The 22896-nt window shown below is 39.3% G+C and overlaps 1 protein-coding gene across 2 annotated transcripts; it reads left to right on the top strand.

Annotated features, from left to right (window-relative positions):
- Nucleotides 1-5978: 5978 nt before the first annotated feature.
- Nucleotides 5979-20394, top strand: LOC120744262 (desmoglein-3-like). Of its 2 annotated transcripts, XM_040048538.1 has the most exons (14): nucleotides 5983-6115; nucleotides 6365-6490; nucleotides 7120-7275; nucleotides 8317-8455; nucleotides 8914-9083; nucleotides 9445-9579; nucleotides 12338-12523; nucleotides 13950-14503; nucleotides 15467-15609; nucleotides 16811-17032; nucleotides 17943-18182; nucleotides 18494-18627; nucleotides 18842-19150; nucleotides 19266-20394. In XM_040048538.1, exons 1-14 carry the CDS (start codon nucleotides 6074-6076, stop codon nucleotides 20025-20027), a joined length of 3318 nt encoding a protein of 1105 aa, XP_039904472.1. In that variant the 5' UTR covers nucleotides 5983-6073; the 3' UTR covers nucleotides 20028-20394. The 2 variants fall into 2 exon arrangements, with proteins under 2 accessions (XP_039904473.1, XP_039904472.1); XM_040048539.1 differs by lacking the exon at nucleotides 16811-17032 and having other exon boundaries at nucleotides 5979-6115.
- The last annotated feature ends 2502 nt before the right edge of the window (nucleotides 20395-22896 follow it).

The raw sequence follows: 22896 nt of genomic DNA, 5'->3' as shown, positions 1-22896 counted from the left end.
TTGCCCAAAGGCAAACTGTGTACATTGCAGTGTCACACTAACGCCTTCATTTACATAGTTCCAGTAAAAACACATGGATATCAACATCAGTCCCAATGTCTGTCAATCTGTTCTTCTCACTTTACTTTATTATTTTGTTATAGTTGACTGATTTCCATTTATATGCTTATTTCTGCTGTGTTATTGTTAATAGTAAAATTCCATCCATCCATCTTCTTCCGCTTATCCGGGGCTGGGTCGCGGGGGCAGCAGCCGTCCTTCTCCTTAGCCACCTCCTCCAGCTTGACACCGAGGCGTTCTCAGGCCAGCCGAGAGATATAATCTCTCCACCGTGTCCTGGGTCTGCTCCAGGGCCTCCTCCTGGTGGGACATGCTCGGAACACCTCACCCAGGAGGCGCCCAGGAGGCGTCCTTGTCAGATGCCCGAACCACCTCAACTGGCTCCTTTCGTTGTGGAGGAGCAGCGGCTCCACTCTGAGCCCCTCCTGGATGGCGGAACTTCTCACCCTACTTCTAAGGAAGAGGCCAGCCACCCTTTGGAGGAAGCCCATTTCCGCCGCTTGTATACTATACACACTATACACAGTTCAGGTAGAGCACCGCTTTCCCCTCCTAAGTCGCCTGACAGTTTGCCAGAATCTCTTCGAGGCAGTCCGGAAGTCTTTTTCCATGGTCTCTCCGAACTCCTCCCACACCCGAGTTTTGCTTCAGCCACTGCTGCGTGCTGCTCGGCCTGTCGGTACCTATCAGCTGCCTCCAAAGTCCCACAGGCTAACCAAACCCGAAAGGACTCCTTCTTCAGCTTGATGGCTCCCCTCACCTCTGGTGTCCATCATTTGGTTCGGGGGTTACCACCATGGCAGGCACCAACTACCTTGCGGCCGCAGCTCAGTGCAGCTCAGTGCAGCGGCCCAAAAATCGATCATCGACCTGCGGCCTAGAGCATCCTGGTGCCACGTGCACTTATGGACACTCTTATGTTCAAATATGGTGTTCGTTATGGCCAAACTGTGGTTTGCAATGAAGTCCAATAACAAAACACCGCTCGGGTTCAGATCCTGGAGGCCGTTCCTCCCAATCACGCCCCTCCAGGTCTCGCTGTTGTTGTCGTTAATAGTAAAATTATTCATGAAAATTCAAAGACCTGAAGTGTGTGTGTGTGTGTGTGTGAACAGTTGGTATGCCACTGATCTTGGCCTCTCTAATTGGTTGTGTGTGTGCGCCAGTGATTCTTCTTGGGGTTTTTTGGTAAGGACACACGCAGCACTTTCTGGACATTTTGAATTATGAGGACAGGGTTGATGTCCTCAATGCGGGGCCGGGTCGTGGGGGCAGCAGCCCAAGCAGAAGACATGGCACGGGAGCCAGGGGAGCGCGCAGGGATTTATTGTTGGATTATTCTTTACCTCACTGTAAATAGACACATTGTTGTGCACAGAGTCCTGCATTTTGGGTCCACCTTCCCCACATCCCTACGGCTTGCACTGGCAAACCGTGACACTGATACTCTCTTTCTGGCCAGACACATGGCGGCACTTCCGCTATAATTTTGTTTGTATTTAACAAAATAAAAACGCTGACATAAGTGTACACAGTTTTTGACTGATAGTGAAAATTGTTTTTAAAGACCTTAATTTAACATTTCACTCAACAACAAACAAACCCTCCCTAACAAAAAAAGGAACTTCAAAGGCTAAATGACATCATCTTTCTTCACGTCAATATACGGGCTGCAAGTAGGGGTGACGTGGGCTACAGGTGGCTTCTCGGACTGTGAGTTTGAGACGCCTGCTCAATCGATAAGTTGCAGGATTTAGGTTATAAATACATGTTCATATTTATTTTACAATCAGAAAGAAAGAACAAGAGAAGGGAAAAGTGCAGGACAGACAGAAAGGTGACAGGCTCAGATTGTATAAACTACTACGAAATTGGCATTATATTTCCTGTTTGTGTTATTATTTGTTGTAATAGGGGTACTAAATAAGATGAGAGCTAAATTTAACCACAGTGTGGATAAGTTAGCACACTGGCCAAATGTGTGGCTCATGTGAATAAAATACCATTATGTAACTTAATGAGTGAACTGTCTGCACGTTTCTCCTTAAGACAGGGGTGTGGGAACTCCAGGCCTAAAGGGCCGGTGTCCTGCAGGTTTTAGATGTGTCCTTGATCCAACACAGCTGATTTAAATGGCTAAATGACCTCCTCAACATGTCTTGAAGTTCTCCAGAGGCTGGTAATGAACTAATCATTTGATTCAGGTGTGTTGACCCAGGGTGATGTCTAAAACCTGCACAAACCTGATCCATCTAACCTGAGTCCTCTCTTTTCACAAGCTAGAAACAGAGTTTACCCCTCATGTGAAAGAGAAAGTAAAAAGTGAGCTGTTGGAGCTACTATCCATGATGTAAAGACCCATCAGGACATCCAAGATGATGGCCCCAAGTGATCAGCTACTTATTATATCTATAACTGGAAGTTTAGTAGAGGTTGGGGTCTGTCACACCAGGCAGGATGCCCATGAAATAGCGCAGCATCTCTCAGCACCGAGTGAGATGTTAGCAGCCCAACTGGTCGCAGCAGATGGCCGCTCCTCCCTGAGCCTGGTTCTGCTTGCTCATAGGGGTTCATATCATTAGTGGGGTTTTCTCTGTTTACTGTGTATTATTGTAGGGTCTTGACCTTGTAATATAAAAAACACCTTCAGGCAACTATTGTTGTCATTTGATGCTATATAAAATTCAATTGAATTGAACTGAAAAAAACAGCTCATAAATAGTTTGTCTAATGTGCGGTTTGGTGTGCATCGTAATTTCCCTTTCATGTATCTTTCTCTCCCTGCTAAAGTATTCTGTTCAATCAAATGTGAAACCCACCTCTCATGGTTTGTAGAACACCCTTCTCTCCTTCTCTGCTGTCTGTCTGTCTTGGCTTCCTGCCTGTCCTCTTACAAACCCTACTTAGGAAATACCTCCCCAGATCTCAAGCAATGCTTCTAAACTCACAACCCACAATAACTAGTTTCAGCTTCACAGCTCCACATAAACTATGCCTCACCCTTTCCACAGACCCTCCCTTACTATAAGTTTTAAGTTTAGTGCCAGGTCAGATTATACTTCTCTGTTGATATATTTTATAATTGTAAATAAACCGAGTGAACACCAGCTCACTGAAGCCGTAGAGAGCAGGCAGACAAGTAATCATGTGGAGTGTAAGAGTCCTTTTCAGGGAAGGTTTTGAGAAAATGGGCACTGCAGGACTCAGGAGACATCAACATGAGGTTCCTGGCACACTTAATGAGTGAGGTAAATGAGGTATGTACAATTCAATTTTATGTATACAATGCCATACATTACCCCAATGTGCTATATATTGTCGAGAGAGCTCTAACAATCAAATGACCCACTATGGGCAACTGCTTGGCAGTGGGAAGGAAAAACTCTCCTTTCAACAGGAACAAACCTTTGGCAGAACCAGGGAGGTGCAATGACTGTGGCAATACAGAGTGGTGTATTAATGCATCATGGTAGGCCCCCAGCAGCCTAGGCCTATTGTAGCATAACTAAGGGAGGGTTCAGGGTCACCTGATCCAACCCTAACTACTCTATCAAAAAGAAAAGTTTTAAGCTGATATTAAAAGTAGAGAGGATGTCTGTCTCCCAAATCTAAACTGCGATTCAGGAGACAGGGTTCTCTCCAAAGAAAGGTTTTGCTCCAAAGCTGGAGAGGTTATTTCCAGAATGAGGAACTGCTCGAGTTCAAGAGCAGTGGCAAAAATTTTATCTTCATTAAAATGAATCTTTATTAAAATCACAAATAGTTTTTAAAAACCGGAAGTAACCCTGAAAGATAGAATCAAACATGCAAACTTGACACAAAGTCAGAAAGGTAAACAAGACAGAGCTGACACACGAGGACAAAACACTGGAGGACAAAATAATAAACTAAAGACCAAAACCAAACGGGAACTAGAATGTAATAGCACTTGAAGTCCAAAAGAAACCAAAAAGACAGAAAACTCAAAACTCTGGATTAAAGACCAAGGACCATGACTGTCAATATATTTAAGGTCAGTAGTTTTACACATTATGAAGCAGAAACTTATCTCCATATTACACAATATAGTTCAATTAAAAGCATTTCATAAAGTTTAAAGAGTTGGCAACAGAACATAACATCACTGCGAAGGTTTCTTTAGAGTTGGAGAATGGCCTAAGGGCTGAACGCTTACCTTGGATGCAAGCCAGTTTCACTGTTTTGACAGAGAAACATGTCTATAGCTCTTTATATGAAAATATAAGAACTGGTGGTTGCCTGCTAGACCCCGAGCAGCTGGCTCCTTAGAGCAATGACCCAGCTCCCTCTGAACTCCTAATCCATCCAAACAAGCTGTGTGTGTGAGGTAGAAATAAAGTCTGCATGTGAAGTATGACCTCACATTGAGGACCTTCAAACTTTATGAACAAGCCATTGTTAATAAGGAACCTGATCTGTTTTGCCCAAAGGCAAACTGTGTACATTGCAGTGTCACACTAACGCCTTCATTTACATAGTTCCAGTAAAAACACATGGATATCAACATCAGTCCCAATGTCTGTCAATCTGTTCTTCTCACTTTACTTTATTATTTTGTTATAGTTGACTGATTTCCATTTATATGCTTATTTCTGCTGTGTTATTGTTAATAGTAAAATTCCATACATCCATCTCCTCCTGCTTATCCTTTTAAGTGTGTGTGTGTGTGTGTGTGTGTGTGTGTGTGTGTGTGTGTGTGTGTGTGTGTGTGTGTGTGTGTGTGTATGAACAGTTGTTACGCTACCTATCTTGACCTCTCAAACTGGTTGAAAGATATACGACCGAAAGTATGTGAGAACGTTCTTGTCTGTACCTGCATGTAAAAATAAGAGTCTTAAACCAGCAGTATGCTGATTTGATCTTTTTGCCTAAGGCTAAAACATTAATGAGAAGGACTAGCATTTTCATTTAACACACTACGCATTGATGATAGCATCCCTGGAGTCATTTGACTTGATTTATTTATTTTGCTTTATTTTGGAGAACGCCTTAAAGTGCCCAAAGGCAAACTGTGTGCACTGCATTGTCACGCTAACACCGCCATTTGCATCATTCCAGTAAAACTTTATGGATATGAACATCAGTCTAAATGTTGATCCATGATTGAAATGGAGTATTTCACAGTATGTGTGTAGGCACCAGTCATTTGATCAAAATACAAGGTTCCACCAATGATATAAGTTCATATGAATTAATTTTCAGATGACTTGCAGATTTACAGATGACTGTCCAACAACAAACTACAGAGATTACAAGACTACAGTATGAAATGGTGACATCATAGGCGCCATGGTCTATGGACTCAAAACCCCTATACATGAAACAGTCCCTCATCTGATATTGCAGTTTTCTTTTATGAATGTTCTAGATTGATGATTTGGCCACTCACAAAGTCTAAAGTCTCTCTCTCTGATAGTTTTAGTTTTTCAGCCCAGTTGATCCTTTACTTGAATGTTAAATGGTAACAAGTATTTAGTGGAAGGCCAACATCTGGAATCAATCTGGTGGAATTAATTTTCCATAAACTGCACAAAGACAGTCAGGAAAACTCAAAATTCATTTTGCCAGACTCTCTTCCCAAAATCAAAGAACTTCTTTAAATTTTACCATGGAAAACACTGAAAAAAGCTAAACTATTTATTCATTTATCTTTTTGAAAAGTAGCCTCTTCTCACGGAATGCCTTTGAAGTGTGCTTTAGGTGTGGATTACCTTTAAAATTATTGTGCTGATAAGACACACCTTTAACTCTCAAAAGTACATGCTGTACATGCTTGTGTTAAATAAGGACGCTAAATAGAAAGGGCCTGCACATCACAGAGTGTGTTGGCAGCACATTGTGAGGTAACATCATGTTTCCAAGCCCTATAGAGGGACGGACTTAAACGTGATGTGGGTGTGTCTTTACATTATTACATTATTAGATTACATACAGCACATCGGTTTGTTCTTTTTTGAAAACCTGACTCAACACATCCCAACCCGTCTCTGCACTCATGGCGGAGTTGAGACTACTGCTTCTATTTTTACTGGCCTTAGTGAGTATTCAGTCTTAAACTACTATCACATTAACATGCTAGGGCATCCTTCTTATTTAAAGCGACAAAACAGCACCATGAAGTGGTGCGGTCAGATATTATTTATTTTACTGCCTAACACAGATTATTATTTATATGCTACAATCAAAGTTGGCGGTTCGCAGATAACACAGTGTAAGGAAAATAAGAAAGCCTCGCCCAGCGTTTTGTTGTGGACTGAGGGATTTAACTGTACTATTGTCATTACAGATGATGAGTTCTGAGGCCAAAGAGAAGAAGGTAAAGAAACTGAGGAGGAATCGGAGAGATTGGATTCCTCCTGCTACAAAGCTGATGGAGAACATCGACTACACCCATTTGGAACACGTTGCAAAGGTCTTCAGCTCATTGAAATCTTTATAGCATATACACATGTTATATGCACGTTATATTTTTAAGCAGTGGCTGAGTGGCTTCTATCACATCATTTGGTTATCTTCCGCTACTTTAGGATTGCATGTCATGAACATTCCTTTAAAAAAGTCCAGTTGTACACACAGTTGAACACTTGAAAACAACCACAAGTCATAGGTTTGCTGTCAGTGCAGATTTCCTATTAAAAACTAATTGTTAAAGGATTTGCAAATCCAATATGATCACAGTGATACATTTCAGGTGCAGACATTTGTAAAGTTCTGCATATACTCTTTCTTTTCAATAGTAAAATTAAAAGTTTAGACATCATTTATGTCTGTGCAGTATCTGTTGTACCTGCAGTGCTTTGGCATAGTTTTTGTATTATTACAAAAACAATTCCAGTAGAGAGGGAAAAACAGTTCTTGAACACATACTTGCTCTTGCTAAAAAGTATAACAAGGAATATTTAAGAAGCACCCCAACCTGACATCACTGTCTGAGACTTAAGTTCAACTTCAATAGTAGAACAATTTTTTACATGTTTACCATCTATTTTACCAAGTCTTACTATGTAATTTACAGTAAATGCTCCCCCTGTTTTATTTCAGATACGCTCTGATAAAGACAAATTTGAGATAGTTCAATATTTCCTTTCTGGAGAAGGGGCAGATAAAACTCCATTAAACCTCTTTGTGGTGGACCGAGAGACTGGTTTTGTACGTATCACTGATCTGCTGGATCGGGAAAACTGCCCATCCTACAATGTAAGTTTGTTTTGATGTTTGTTTGTTCATTTTTTCTTTTCTGTTTTTTACTCTGCACAGTTTTCTTTCACCATTTTCTCTATTATGTAACACCAAACAATATCATGGAATTCCATTCCTGGTCTCAGCTCCAGATACAGACCTCAGGGAACGTATCCACAGCAATCGCAGAAAAATAGAGTTAGCATTTTTGTATGGTTGAAGGAATGTACATTAGCTGCTAACATTAGCTACTAGCAGCTAAAATATATATTATGAATGTCAAACAGAAGTACAATCATTGCATTTATTTCTGGCCTTTGTATTTCACCGAAACTACTGGAGTCAATCATTGCCATCCATTAGCTGGTGGCCAGGACTGCTGGTCATACTGCTGTTGGATGACAGGCAGCTCCAGCTGATTTGTCATTCTTACAATTGTAAGTCAGTCCCTTCTTCATGGCTTATCTTAAGCTTACACAATTTCTGATTGCTAATAGCTGGTGATAGCTCACAAACCTGCTTTGCAGCTTGTTTTATGAAGTAGGCCACAAAACCAACAGTTTCCAGTCCAGTCTTTTATCACAACAAGTCCACATAAATCCAATCTAAAATCAATCCTCCTTCTGATAAAATGTAATTATTTTTAAAAGCAAAACTACTCAGGCCAGGTTAAAAGTATTTTCCTTTAAAATGTCCTTTTCTCTCACCGGAGTGTTTAATTTCAACCATCTTCAACCTGCCACAACTGTGTCCAATAGCCTCCTTCCTTCCTGTTTTTCTCCCTAAACTCATTCTTACTCTCCCCTTTATAGAGAAGGGCCCTATCGCACCAGATTAATAACAGATTGCAAATTTTACTGAAGAAAAGAAATGACTTTTCTTCAGTAAAAGTTGAACTTTAAAGTTGAACTTGAAGGATCAATTTTAATCTTAGGCCGTAGAACTCCAGGTACGAGCTGAAATTCCGAAGTCATTAATATAGTTTCTATATATAATTGTATTACATATTAAAAGTTACATTTTAAAACTATCTCAGTCTGTCATTCACAATTTACACAGCTATCAGGGATCGCTAGATACAGGAATGGGACCACGGCAGAGGATAACATCCCACTGATTATAACAGTCCAGGACCAAAATGACAATGCTCCTTCTTTTGAGCTGCATACTGGAAACATTAATGAGGCAAGCGAAAAAGGTAATGATGGATTTTAAACACAGTTTTCTATATGTGATGGGATACAAATTGCATTTTAGCTTTTATGGAGTTCTTGTGAGAAAATCCCTGAAATCTGTCCTCTTCTGAAGATATTTCTTCAGCCTAGTAAGACTAGGAGTAGTGAGATGATATTGCACGAGCAATAGAGAGAGGGGGAGTCATGACAGACAGGGGAAAAGAAGAACAGAAGAACTCTGGGCTAGAAGCTTAACATTTCACAGACGACCTTCGACTTGCTTAGTCACAGCCGTCCACATCATATTTACATCTTAAAAACTGTTAAAATATGTCTGCGTTCTATAAGATCCAGTTGACATTCATTTTGCGAATCAGCCTCTAACCTTCTTTTTTGTCGCATATAAACACAGTCTGCATATATTATGTATGTGAAAGTTGTTTGTCAAATGATCATGTTGAGCTGTTGTGCTCCACTGCAGGAACCTTTGTCATGCAGCTTGAGGGTAAAGACAACGATCAAGCTGGAACAATTAATTCAGAGATCTCCTACAGCATCGTCAGTCAGAAGCCAGAAGGCACAGGTCACATGTTCCATTTAGATGAAAAGACTGGAAAACTGTATGTCAAAGAGCCCACGCTGGACAGAGAGGTGAGGCTAGCAGTCACTGCACGTACAGCAAGACACATATATGCTTCTGCATTTTTGCACGAATTTCTTTCTTAGCTTTCTTAATATATTTCTTAAATATATACATTTTGGTTCAGGCAATCTTTGTCAGGTACAATAAAACAATGTTCCTGGACTGAAAATGTAATTCAAATAAAATATTCTTAAGAGAGACAGTGTGCAGATGTCATAATTGGACCATACCTGCTAAACGCGCAAAGGTGATTTTCTCATCGTGGAAGGAAAACAGGACCGACTGGACCGACTCATCTTAGCTTAGTATGATTACAATTCTTCTGAAGTATTTGGATATAAGTCATGCGTTTTCACCTCCTTTTCACAGACTTATGACTTCTACAGCCTGGTTATAAAACTAACTGATATGGGAGGAGCAGCAAGTGGACTAACAGGAACTGGAACTGTAGAGATCAAGATCCTGGACATCAATGATAACATGCCTACTCTGGAAAAATCTGAGGTAATGAATATGGCCTTTACTTGTTCTTAAAGCATCCAAATTTATTCTTATATTATTAATCACTTTCAAAACAACTGTACATAGCTGTGTCTGTCTCATTATTTATGGATGGCTTAAGTTATGCACTTTACGTTAGTGGTATCAAGTGCGCTTTGGTGGCCCAAGCTGCAGGGAGTTTAGGAATATCCAGTAGCAGTAAAAGGCTGTTACTTCTGCACGCTACCTGTTCCCAGAGTTTTGAGAAGCAGTCGTAGATTCATTTCCATCTTCGTAGTATGAAAGTATTCATCTGCGTGTCAGACAAATTGTGGCAAAATGGTGTTTAAAAAAAATTCTTAAACTGTGGTGGCCCATTTTGGAAAGCTCTGGAGTTTGCTCCTTTGGACTGTCTATGTAATTTAGACATAGCTTATGGATTTGAAAAGTAATACAGGAAGAAAGTTACCCTGCATTCTTTCTAATTGCCATGGGGTAAGTCCCTTGGTAGCAAAAAAAACAGTTTCAGTTGTTGATTTATTACTTCAGAAAATATTTCTGTCACAGTCTGTCTGAGGCAGACTGCATGTATTGTGAAAAGGACTCAAATGCAGACCAAAACAGAACGTGAAAAATGACACAGTACACACAGGAGGGTAATGAGGGAAGTGGGAACACATGGGGAAAAAAGCTGAAAGAAAAGAACATAACGACATCACAAGGGGAGAGTAAAACTAAACACAATGAACACAGGAACACAGGACCACTTCAAAATAAAACAGGAAACATAATGAAATACAGACATGAGAACATGAACTTGACAACAAAAGACATGAAACACATAAAGGACAAGGAAGACTTAACACAGAGGTTGAAAACACAAGGGAATCTAATAAACACATGAACTTAGATAACCCAATGAACTTAAACATCAAAATAAACTCAAACTCAAAACGCTGGGTCAAAAGACCCAGGATCGTGACAATTTCTCTCCTGAGCTCAAGTTCAATATAGTTTTAATGTTTGTGTTGGGTCTGTGTTTCCACAAGCCCCGCTAATTCTAGAGACTTATTCATCATGAAGAAAACAAGACAGTCAATCGATCGATTATTTGCGCAAGGGAGGCCTCGTCCGTGTCCACCATGAAAATGACCTCCAGATCTGACCTCCTCCTGCTGCCTTTTATTGAGAGACAGTTCACACAAAACACGTCAGAACAAAGCCACGCCCCCTTGGTTCTAAGACAGGCATTGTATGTATATGTGTGAACTTCTGTATTTAAGTAAGAGTGTGTGTGTGTGTGTGTGTGTGTGTGTGTGTGTGTGTGTGTGTGTGTGTGTGTGTGTGTGTGTGTGTCAGACCTCCTGCTGACCAAAGGGTCGTAAACGCAGGAAGCTTACATCAAAAGCACAAGGATGTGTCTGTGATAAAAGACTACAGCCCCCCACCTAGAACCTCGAGAATCTGGGGGGAAGGACAGTGGAATTTCTTTCATCAGAGTTAAAACGATGTACAAATGGTAAACATGAAAATGACAAACATTTAACAATTCACTCTAACAGTTTGCTTTGTTGAGCATGGGCCAATTTTCAATAAAATGGAAGGAGTGCATGTTTTCAAGCATACTTACATTGTAATGTCATGTGAGTTGTTCATGTTGTTCCAGGTTACTGTTATAAACAGTTTTTAAGTCAGCTCTACCTTATTACTTTTTATCCCTATTACTTACTCAGTATTATAGTGTACTAAATATGTAACGATGTCTGCTGTTCAGTTTTTATAAAGTATGCATCGTGTTTTAACTTTTAACCAAAACTAGCATCCAAGCCAGGAGAAAAACTTCCAAGCAAGACAGTATTAGTGCCTCCTGCTATGAGCACACCATAAGCTCAGAGATTCCAACAAGCCTCTTACAGCCCCATAAACCCTGCTTCCGAGTACAAACTACACTGTGTTCATTAAGGCTGTTGTCTTTAATTCTTTGCTCTAAAAATGCCCTAAAAAGGTCAGTGATCACTGTTTTATTACCACTATTAATCTGCAGCATGTTTTAAAGCAGACAAAGAGCGATTCAGATAATCCATTTATGTTGTAATAAATCAAGGGTCCAGCGTACACTGTGCGGGACAGGATTACCTGGGTCCTACCCTGGTGCCTGGCCTGTCAGGCCTGTATAGTTGGAGAAATACTTTGAGAATCTCATCAATCTCATCTCATGCCTTCTATAATAGAAGCAGAGTCTGAGGATGAGGGGACGGCTCGATTTCATCTTTGTTTTTTGTAGATGATGTAGTTCTGTTAGCTTCATCAGGTGGAGACCTGCAGCTTCCACTGCAGTGGTTCACAGCATGGCATTCTGAAGGATGGACTGATGGGTCGCTTAACACTGGGGTTATGATAATTATTGGTGAAAAAACAGAGCTGCCTTTTTTCATCTGGTAAATACAAAACATCCTGTTTCAGAATGACACTGAAAAAACAGTTCATGAATTTTTGGCAGGATTTCATTTAATCTAAAATTAACAAGAATGCTAACTGTGAGAGACCACCTTACAGAAAGCTATAGAAAATTTAAGAAGGAACTATGTACAGTTTATCATTTCATATAATTTCAATGTTTTTCTAGTCTTTGATAAAGAAAAAAAAGTACAAAAGTACAAGATGACAATAGGATAAGTTTGAATTACTAAAATAATGTATCATTTCCAGGCACTTAACATCGTATTATTACAAAAACATTTTCATTATTGGGTGTATCTTTATCATGCTGTTCTAATTTCAGTATTCTGGCTCAGTGGATGAAAATGTTGACCATGTCGTGGTGATGAAAATCAAGGCTTTGGACAAAGACCAAGAATACACAGACAACTGGCTGACTCGCTTCACAATTTCCAAAGGAAATGAAGATAATTTCTTTTCCATTGAGACAGACAAGAAAACCAACGAGGGCATCTTAAAGTTGATAAAGGTATTTAATACAGCGGGTAAACAACTACTGAACGTGTCACCAAGTTTCAATATTTTCGATATTTCAGTAGCACCTTTATTAGTTTTAAAGGAGCTATAAAAGCATTTTCACTAGATGTCAGTCGCAACCAGTGTTGGTCAAGTTACTTGAAAACAGTAATTAGTTACTAATTACTGATTACTTCTCCAAGAAAGTAATCCTGTAACTTTACTGATTAAATATTTTCAAAAGTAATTAGTTACTTTATTACTTACTTACAATTAAAAAAAAACATGATACACAACCAGAATATGTAATATTAGAGACACTATAACAAACACAATCACGGTTTAGTAGCGCAGTAACGCAGCATGCTCAAGGGAAAGTAACAGTACTCTTATTACTTTTTTTGCAATAGTAATCCCTTCAATCGTTACTTGAAAAAAGTAATCAGATTACAGTAATGTGTTACTGCCTAACCCTGACCCTGACCCATGCAATTCATACCTGCAAAGAAAACAAACCACAGATGCAGGGACACCGCGAAAAAAGTCTTGAGCACATGAAGAAAGGGAGGTGCAAAAAGGAATGGAAAGTCATGACACCAGCTGAAATCTGTCGGTACTTAGAAGCAATCCTGCCCGCCTATCTGATAGCCTGAATGTTTAAGTGAGCACTGCTAGGGCCATAATCAGGGAGTGGAAAGACCATAGACCGGCCATGACCAGGTGCTCCCCCACAAGATTTCAGACAGAGTAAAAAGAATTATCAGCAGAGTTGTCCACTTGTAGAGAGCTACAGAAAGACCTGGAATCAGCAGGTTGAATTGTTTTAAAGAAAACAAGTAATGCACTCGACCACTATGGCCTGTAGGCATGCTCACTGAAGAAAAAACATCTTGAAGTGCATTTAAAGTTTGCTGACCAACATTTAGGCAAGCTCGTGAGATCCTGAGAGAATATCTTCTGGTCTGCCGATGCCATGTTTGGAGGTCAAAAAGCACTGCATATCACCACATATATATGTTATCACTGTAATATTATGGGTCTTTATATACTGAGCGGTTTGTATACACTAGAGCTCTTTCTTAGATTTAGTATAATTTAGTTCAGTCTGTCACTGTTCTTATTGTTACCACATTTCTCATTTTTACACATAACTCAATACTTAAAACGTAAAACCATGAACATCTATAGTTTGATTTCTCTACACGTGTGGATTGGTGGATTGGTTGTTCTCAACATCTGGTGAGAATTTCATGACAGTAGCACCTTTAGAAATTGGTGACGTGTTCAATGTTTTACACTATGTATTTGTATAAACTCACTTCAAACATTTTAATTTGCAGCTAGTTCTGGGTTTGTCTCTTGAATGTATTTCATTTTGTGTTTTGTGTGTCTGTTTTCTCTCAAGTAACTCATTTTATCTTTTATCATTTATTTTGCAGCCTGTGGATTTTGAAGACGTCCAGAAGCTTGAGCTTGGCCTTTTGATTGAGAATATTGCTCCGTTTGTGATTGGTAGTGCTGTACAGATGGATGTGGATGTTCATGTTGGAGAGGGTAACCCTCTAGTTACTGGAGCTGGTGCCGGGGCAGGAGCTGGTGCTGGTGCCGGTGTGGGTGCAGAGACAGAGCTGGGAGTAGATGTGGAATTGGATGTAGGCGTGAGTGTAGATGTGGGCCTAGATCTGAAAGGCAAGGGGGATATAGGGTTGGATGCAGGACTTAAACCTGAGGTGGAGGCTGGCCCTGGAGTTGGACCTGAAGTGGGCACTGATGTGAAGCTTAAACCAGGACCAGGAACAAAGCTGAAGCCAGATGCACCAAAAAGCTACCCCATTAAAATATCAGTTAATAATGTACCAGAGGGTCCAGCATTTATACCTGACACCAAGATTGTTCATGTATCCGAGGACCCAAAGGAAGCACCTAAAGATGGCAAGATCGCTGTGTTTGCCGCCACTGATCCAGATACAGGAAAAACAGCTGAAGATGTCAGGTTTGTCAAGTTACAGTAAAATCTGTGAGACTTATGTTCAGTAATTGAACAGTCATCAGCTTTTGACCTAGTCATAATGATCCAGTTTTCAGTAATTTCCATTAATGGCAAAGCTACCAATGATATGATTTATATAAAAATGTCACTCAACAAACACCTATTTCATTTGATCAAAGTATAGCAGAGTGTTGCAGTAATGGCAATAATAATATAATGGCTAATGCTTTACACTAAGGTTTTCTAAGAACAGGCAGTAATGTGGTTAAAATTCATTACAAGATATTTATTAACACATATGTAAATATTATGTGTCAAAAAGACTATAACTGGTTAACTAAAGTATCAATGATGACAATTTTTTAAACTTTACTAAATTATTTTTAAATTTGGTAACATTTTATGATTTTAGCTATAATATACAAGAAAAGTATCCTAGTGAAGTCAAGAAATAAATTAAAGTTTTAGAAAAATGAATAAAATATAGTTTCTGTTGTTACTTGGTGCTATTTGAACAAAAATGAATTGGAAAAAATTGAATAGCTGTATTAATCTTAATGAGGGCTCTTTCCTTACTTTTACTCTGGTAACAGCAAAAGTTGTCAATTGGTGTAATAATACATTAACTAATCGTAGCAGGTAGCAGGGGTAGCTGTAAAAACAATAAAACAACGTTAACATTTAAAATATCTTTGATGGGTCTGTTTAATCCTATCAAGACACAAATTATGTTAATAATATAAAGTCTTTAATGTAAAGCATTACCAGGTATGATTATTTATTATAATTAATAAAATAGTTAAAAACTACTTTGTGTTAGAGGTTTTTTGTTTGTTTTTGAAGGTTTCATCTTTATCATAATGTTGAGCAGGTGTTTTATGTAAATGGAAACTTTTACTTCACTGATGCTCGTTTTTACTTTACTGATGTTTCTTTTTTCTTTCTTATATATGTTTTGCATTCCAGTTATGCCAAAGCTTATGATCCAGATAACCTGTTTACAATTGATGCAGAAACAGCTGAAATTAAACTCAAAAGGACACCAGACAGGGAGTCACCTTACTTGAAGAATGGTACCTATATCGCCAAGATTCTAGCTATACCCAAAGGTAATTCTCTTGTCAACACTAAGACTTCATTGCTGCTTCCTCCACTTCTTATATTTAGGTTTGAAGGTTATCTTTTTCCCTACTGAAGGATTTCATTTCAGTTAACTACCAATAAAATATTGGTAGCAACAACTTTTCAGATCTTACTTGAAAATTTTCATTGTGGAGGGCCAAGGAGAATCAGGTATTTAACCTATCAGGTTAACAAGCCCCTAGAATTACTGGGTTGTGCTTGTAGCCAAGATATTTAAGGCAGTCAAAACAAATGTGTAACCTGCCTTCATATGAAGCCCTTATGTCATCAAACATTTTGGATTTGATCTTAAAAGCTTTTATTATCTTATTTCATATGATCAACATATAAGTGGAATCTAATTAAAATATTAGTTTCACCAGTCTAAATTGAACATATGAATAATTAGTAATGGATTAAAGGTCATCAGGGAATGGGAAACCGGAGGGAGACACAGCTGGGAGCATAACCAAACAGAGTCCACAGAGACAGTTCAGGAGGCCGACCCAGAAACTGAAATACTAGTAGAATTCAAATCAACAAGAAAATGTTTTAAAACTCTACAAACCTAATTCAAAAAATGTTTAGGTATAGTCCTGATGCATGCTCAATCATCCAGGTAAGGAAGTCCCAAAAAGCTGATTCTGTTGATCTGGACACTGAAAAATGCTACGTCCAGATGAAAAGAATCAACTTTTCAGGTGCTTAGGTATAAAGCATGTATATGTACCAATGACTGAAAATTAGAAAGTAGAAAGCACTTCCTTCAACTTAAGGAAGGGCGATCGTAGCTCAAGAGTTGTGTGTTCGTCTTGTAATCGGAAGGTTGCCAGCTCGGACAGTCTCGGTCAGTCTCGGTCATTGTGTCCTTGGGCAAGACACTTCACCTACTGCCTACTGGTGTTGGCCAGAGGGGCCGATGGCGCGATATGGCAGCCTCGCCTCTGTCAGTCTGCCCCCGGGCAGCTGTGGCTACAACTGTAGCTGCCTCCACCAGTGTATGAATGTGAGAGTGAATGAATAGTGGTATTGTAAAGTGCTTTGAGGGGTCCTGAAAAGCGCTAAATAAATGCAATCCATTATTATTATTATTAAATGGAAAGGTGCTATGTATACCAGTCCAGCAAATGGCAATCACGGCATTTGCTTCAAATTCTTACTGACATATTTACCGTATCTGCTTTTCAGACATGCCATCAAAGACAGCAACGGGAACAATAGCCATTCAAGTCACTGACGGCAATGACCACTGTCCAACCCTGACTACAAACCATGCCAGTCTGTGCTCTGATCAGAAATCTGTTTACATTACGGGCATTGATGAAGATGTTAGTCCCAATGCTGCTCCGTTCACGTTCAGAATAATACCTGATGGGACACAAGGCAGCTGGGTTGTAGAAGTCATCAATGGTAAGAAAATCTGGTTTCAGTCAAAAGAAAAAATGGAAACGTTTATTTTCGCCTCTGTCAGTGCGCAACAGGGCAGCTGTGGCTACACTGTAGCTTGCCATCATCAGTGTGTGAATGTGCGTGTGAATGGGTGGATGACTGAACGTGTAAAGCGCTTTGAGGTCCTTTGAGGACCAAGTAAAGCGCGATACAAATACAGGCCATTTACCATTTTAATTTAATTTATTTATTTATTTTTGCATTAGTAATTGTAGTACTAATTTTATTATTATAGTGATTTACCGTAAAGACTTAAGCCTCATCTATACAGTGGGGGAAATGAGTGTTTGATCCCCTGCTGAGAATATGCAAGTTTGCTCACTTACAAAGAAATGAACAGTTTTTCATTTTAATAGAGAGAGAGATCATAAACCAAACATTTAGATTAAGAACAATTCCATAAAAGTTGATGGGCACAGTAAACACACCCCTAAACCTTGTGGAAAGCCTTCCCTGAAGAGTTGACACTGCAAAGGGTGGGCTAACATGATATTGAACTCTGTGGATTAAGAATGTAATGCCACTCAAGTTCATATGTGTGTAAAGTGTGAAAAGTTTAGGCAATATAGTGTACATTTTCAGTTACAATACAATAATTATTTCCTCTAATGCTATTACAGTGGCATCAATTCACCCTATTCTAATATCATGCAGTAAAATAAACTATCTGCTAGTTTACAGAAAAGAAATTTGGGCAAATTTTTATATGTTGTTTTTACTAAATGTAATGTAATTGGTTTTTCCTTTCCAAAGTATTTGCTTTGTTTGAGGAGGCAGAATAAATCCTGAAGTAAAGTTAATTCGAAGCTTGAGTTGCAGTGTAGTGGAGGGAAATTGTCTTTGAAAACTTTTTGTGCTTTGTTATCTCCAGAGACAAGCGCTGCTATTCATTCTCATGTGCCACTCTGGCCTGGACAACATAATCTCCAGGTAGAGGTGTTGGATGCCCAGGGTCTGTCTTGTCCAACCAAGGAAGTTTTTACGGTGAATGTTTGTACTTGTTCGGAAACAGAGGACTGCAGCCTGAGAACAGCAAGACTAGGAACTACATCATCTAAGCTTGCTACACCAGCCATTGGCTTGTTGTTACTGGCATTTTGCTTACTGCTATGTGAGTTGATTTTAGAACATCCACTAATGATACGTATAGCAGGCCTAGTTGGGAAAAACATATGTTTAAGATTTTCAATACATATTCAGGACTATTTTGTGTCTGTACAGCTATTTATTCTATAGTATTATTAAGTTCTATTTAAATATAATACTAGTTTGTTGCAACCTATTGTATTTTTACCTACACTGAAAAAGTACTGTGCATAACAGAAAAAAGGTTTAAATACATGAAAAGCCCAAACTTTTATGCTTTAGTTTGAATCTTTACATTCGAATTTGAATGTTTTTATCTATTTTTTATTTGTGCAGTTATCCCATTTCTTCTGGTGGTCTGTCAGTATGCAGGGGCAGACAAAATCTTTCCTGACCAATTTAATGAGCTACCATTTCTCCCCAAAGAAAACCTCATATCCTATCATACTGAAGGCAGAGGCGAGGATAAGGTGGGCATTCACGTTTGTCTGGGAAAATTTTTTTTTGTTTTATTTAATGTGGATATGTAGAAAACAAACTGATTTTTAAGGAGGAATGCGATAGCTTGTCAGTCATCCCTGATTCAACTTTGTTTTAAAAACATGATTCTGAAAACTGAAATCAATGTCGTTTCGTACAGAAGTTGTGTTCAAAGATAATTTTTTCTTCTTCTTTTACTTTTAGGAAATGTCACGCCAAAGTTTACCTGTTATGCTCCAAAAGGTTAAGATGGGACAGTCATCAAATTTCAACAGGAAAAATTCAAACATAATGGAAATTGATGAGATACAAATCCACAGCGAGCAGAAATATCAGGCAGCTGTCCAGACTGTAATGGAGGTTGACAATGCTTACACATTTTCAAGGGAATCAGTGAACCTTGGCAAAGGGCGTGCGTCATTCAACAGAAAAGTGATGGGTATACAACACACAGAAGCCCTGTATGAGGACATAGCCCTTCCTGATGCTTTTCTCAATGATTACTACTCTCAGGTACTATGGTATAATAGCTATACATGCAATTATTTGTCACAGTATCTTCTCTTTGGACTCCTGTGTAATGAAGCTTTTGATGCCACTGACTGTTTTGTTTATTTGCCTCAAACAGAAAGCGGCATGTGCTGTTCCTGTGGAGGATTCCCATTTGGAATATGATTTTGAGGGCCAGGGCTCCTCTGCTGGTTCTGTGGGTTGCTGCAGCCTTCTGGAGGATGACAATGACTTAGATTTCCTCACTGAACTTGGGCCAAAGTTCAAGACTCTGGCTGAGATCTGTATGTTTCCTACAGTGTCCCCCAAACCCATATTGGCACAAAATGTTGCAGGTGCTATCAAAAGCACAGCTGATTTTGTCGAGCCAGTTTTTAAGAGCAGACAGGAGCACATTGTTGAAACAAAGCATGCAGACATAAAAACAGAAAGAGTAACGTCAAATACAAATATACTACAGTCATCTGTCGGTACTGTAAGTACTGCCCGATCTATGACACTTCCTACCTCTAAGCGTACTAGTGTCAGACGTTCCTCTCATATTAGTCATTATGATAAACTACTCAGTCCAGTTCAGACTGTTTTACTACAACAGGAACCAATTTACTACACCAGCTCTGTATCACAACCCATACAATATGTAGTTCAACCACATCTACAGAACACACTTTTGTTAGTAGATGGCTCCAACGGAACCAATCGATTTTTTATCCAGGACATTGAGAGGTCAAGAAATCCTGCTAGCCACAGTGTTCCAACCAGCCCCATTGCCTTCCTACCCATCAGCCCACCTATGCCTCTGGGCTCTACGGAGGATAGGAAACTAATGCAGCTAAATGGTCATTGTATGCTGAATAAGGTTAAAAGTAGTCAAAAGTAGGAATTAGGAAGGCCAGTTGGAACCAATCTCATCTCAGGGCATTTTGACAAGAGGTGTTATTCTGGTTATAGAACCCTTCAGAGTGTGTTAGATTTGGCAGTCCAGTATGCATCATAGCCTACAAGGACATCTTCTTGCCAAAAAACAAACAAACAAACAAACAAAAAAAAGAGTTGGTGGTGGTTGTTGTTGTTGCAGTATGTAGACACGTGGAGTACACATGGGTAGATGTGGTTAGGACCATTCAATGTTTTAAGAGGTTTCTGATGGTGGTAGTAACAAGGCAGACTTGTCCAGACGTAGCTGATCAAATCAGCATAACACTGCTCCAAGAAAATCTGCCATTGGTGTAAACAATGGCTGTCAGTAGCTGTCAACTGTATTCCAAAAACACATGAAGGAGTGGTAGACTGTGTGAAAGTCAGTTTCAAGCTTAATAATTTGGTCATATGATCAACAAGAGTATTTAAGCAAAAGAAATAAAGAATACTAGTCACATCAAATATAGTAATATAAAAACCTTGCATCACAATTGCATTCATGTGAAAGTTGACACTGGAAGTTGGCTCATAACATCAACCTAAATCTTTTTTTAAAGGCAATTGTGCTCATGGGAACGAGTGGCCCCCGAGCAGGAATACCATATTCATATGAGTTGTTCGCACTAAAGTAAAAAGCACCATCACTTCACCCTCTCAGCGACACCCTGATAACGACTGTGTTTAGACTGTTCCTTCCCATTCCATGCAAGGCCACCTGGGTTGGCTGGAAGACTGTTTACTTAGCCTAGCAGGGCGAAGGACACTGTCTCAGCTGAACTCTGGACACACACACACATACATATATACACTGATATGCACACACTCATCCCCCCTCCCTTTCCAAACGCCTTCGATGCTTATTCCCTTCCGATGTTGACGGTGGATCATGGAGACCAGCGCACGCAGGCCCGGATGTGCTGTCTAATTCGGCTGTCTCTCACCCTTGTCATGTGTTTCTTTGGTGTATTAAGAGTTTTTTTCATTTGCTATGTGCAGAGGTGTTTTTTTCTGTTCTCAAACTGATCTCCCTGTTGGAGCTCAGTCTGGGGGGAGTTATTTTTTTCTCCTTATCTTTCCTCATGTTGTGCATTTTCCATTGTTATACCTCTCTGACCTGTCTTCCCCATGTGATGTTTTGTGTAATGTATGTATGGTCGGAGGGTAAGATGGCGCCGCCATTGCGTGCAATAGGTCGGCAGCCTTATGAAATTTCCCCTTGTGGGACTAATAAAGGTATATCAAATCAAATCAAATCAAATATCAGAACGAGTTCATCATGAAGTTGAAGCTTAGTGAAAATGACAGTGAACCCAGTGGAGTGTTGCTGAGCTAAAATCAATAAGCTTGATTGATTTTCCACTCTGTAATGCATGCGCAGGATGAACTGATCCCAAAAATATAAATGCGGGGGAAAGGTGTGGTGATTGTTGCATTTAGCATGCAAAGGATAGATGGATGTTTCTTGAACGCAAGAGTTTGTTTTCTCATTATGTGATAGTGCTCTCATTTAACAGGGAGTCAATGAATATAGGACAAATATGATCTCTCTTTTCTAGTCTCTGTCAGTACTCTCCAGCTTATGAGCTATCTACTTTAAGGTGCGCATTTGAGAGTCAAACCAGGGAGTCAAGTACGTCTGATTTGAGGCTCCCTTTTTTCAAGAGCTATAGTATCCAGAGTTATAGGCAATGAAGATGGAAAATTATTAACAAAATAATCAACCTCTGTGGATTAGCATTCAAGTAGCTGCTCTGCACTCTGTTGGCACAAGGCACTGAAGAAGATAAGAGCAGATGAATGATATCTTTAACTTGGTAAACTGACTGCTTCTTATATAGCACTTTTCTACTCTGAGCACTTTACACACCTTGACTCATTCACCCAGTCACGGCAGCACTTTTTTCCTATGCTCTTTCTCTGTAAGTCCTTTCTTTCTTTTTTCATACTCAGATGGATGCATGAGAGAGCAGACTTGTGAGACGTATTGCTGCAAGTGTACTTATACTTTCTTTTATTAGAATATAAGGGATTAAATGTTTAGTTAAATATCTTTATATTGACCAAAAGAGGAATTTCACTGCTCTGGTTCACTTAAGAAAGTAAAATTAGTTTGATATCCCTGTCTTAGGGGGTTGTCTGATTATAAGTTGTCTTACAGTGTAAAGCACATTTAAGTGACTCTTGTTGGGATTTGATGCTATATAAATAAAACTGAATCGAACTGATAGCTGGGACAGACCCTGTCTCATTGTTTGATTTCAAATCTACTTTCATGTTGTACAAAGTCAAACACTGACTCGTTGTTAAAAAACACACACACACACACACACACACGTGGATCTGCATATCTAAGTCCAATTAAAGTTCATTCTTCACCAAGGCAGCCTGGAGATAAATGTCACAACAAATACATGTAATGTTATGAGGACAAGAAAGCAGATGAGACAGCTCACTTTCCAGAATATGCTGATGTGTTTATTTACTTTTTGATTGACAGAAAAAAAAAAGCTTTCACAAAGTAACAACATAAAACACTTAAATTGTTTTATACTGTCTGGAACTAAAGACCGCAGAAATCTGACAATATGAAGGGCTCTAGCACTTGCTAGTAAGAGGCACAACTCCAGGGAGTAGGTGCTACATTAACATTTTAACAGGTTTGGCTCATTTGTTCTTTTATAGAGATGTGGGCATGAAAAACGTGACAATTAGACAGTTAGGATCAAAGAGCTACAAAGAACACAGGCTACTTTGTTTAGATGAAACTGGGATGAAATCCAAAATACTCAGACCAACTTGAGCATGGCAGGGAGTACGGAAGAGGATTA

This window comes from Simochromis diagramma, unplaced genomic scaffold (genome assembly GCF_900408965.1).
Source record: "Simochromis diagramma unplaced genomic scaffold, fSimDia1.1 OVJJ01000557.1, whole genome shotgun sequence".
Taxonomy (NCBI): Eukaryota; Metazoa; Chordata; class Actinopteri; order Cichliformes; family Cichlidae; genus Simochromis; species Simochromis diagramma.
Note: the sequence above shows the minus strand (reverse complement) of the source record. Positions and strands in the feature narration are given on the sequence as shown.

Bases quoted from the DNA above. Each gene is read 5' to 3' on its own strand.
- LOC120744262 (XM_040048538.1), top strand. From the start codon at position 6,074: ATGGCGGAGTTGAGACTACTGCTTCTATTTTTACTGGCCTTA. The intron at 6,491-7,119 runs GTCTTCAGCTCA...GTTTTATTTCAG, and splicing joins ATTTGGAACACGTTGCAAAG to ATACGCTCTGATAAAGACAA. The intron at 18,183-18,493 runs GTGAGTTGATTT...TTATTTGTGCAG, and splicing joins GGCATTTTGCTTACTGCTAT to TTATCCCATTTCTTCTGGTG.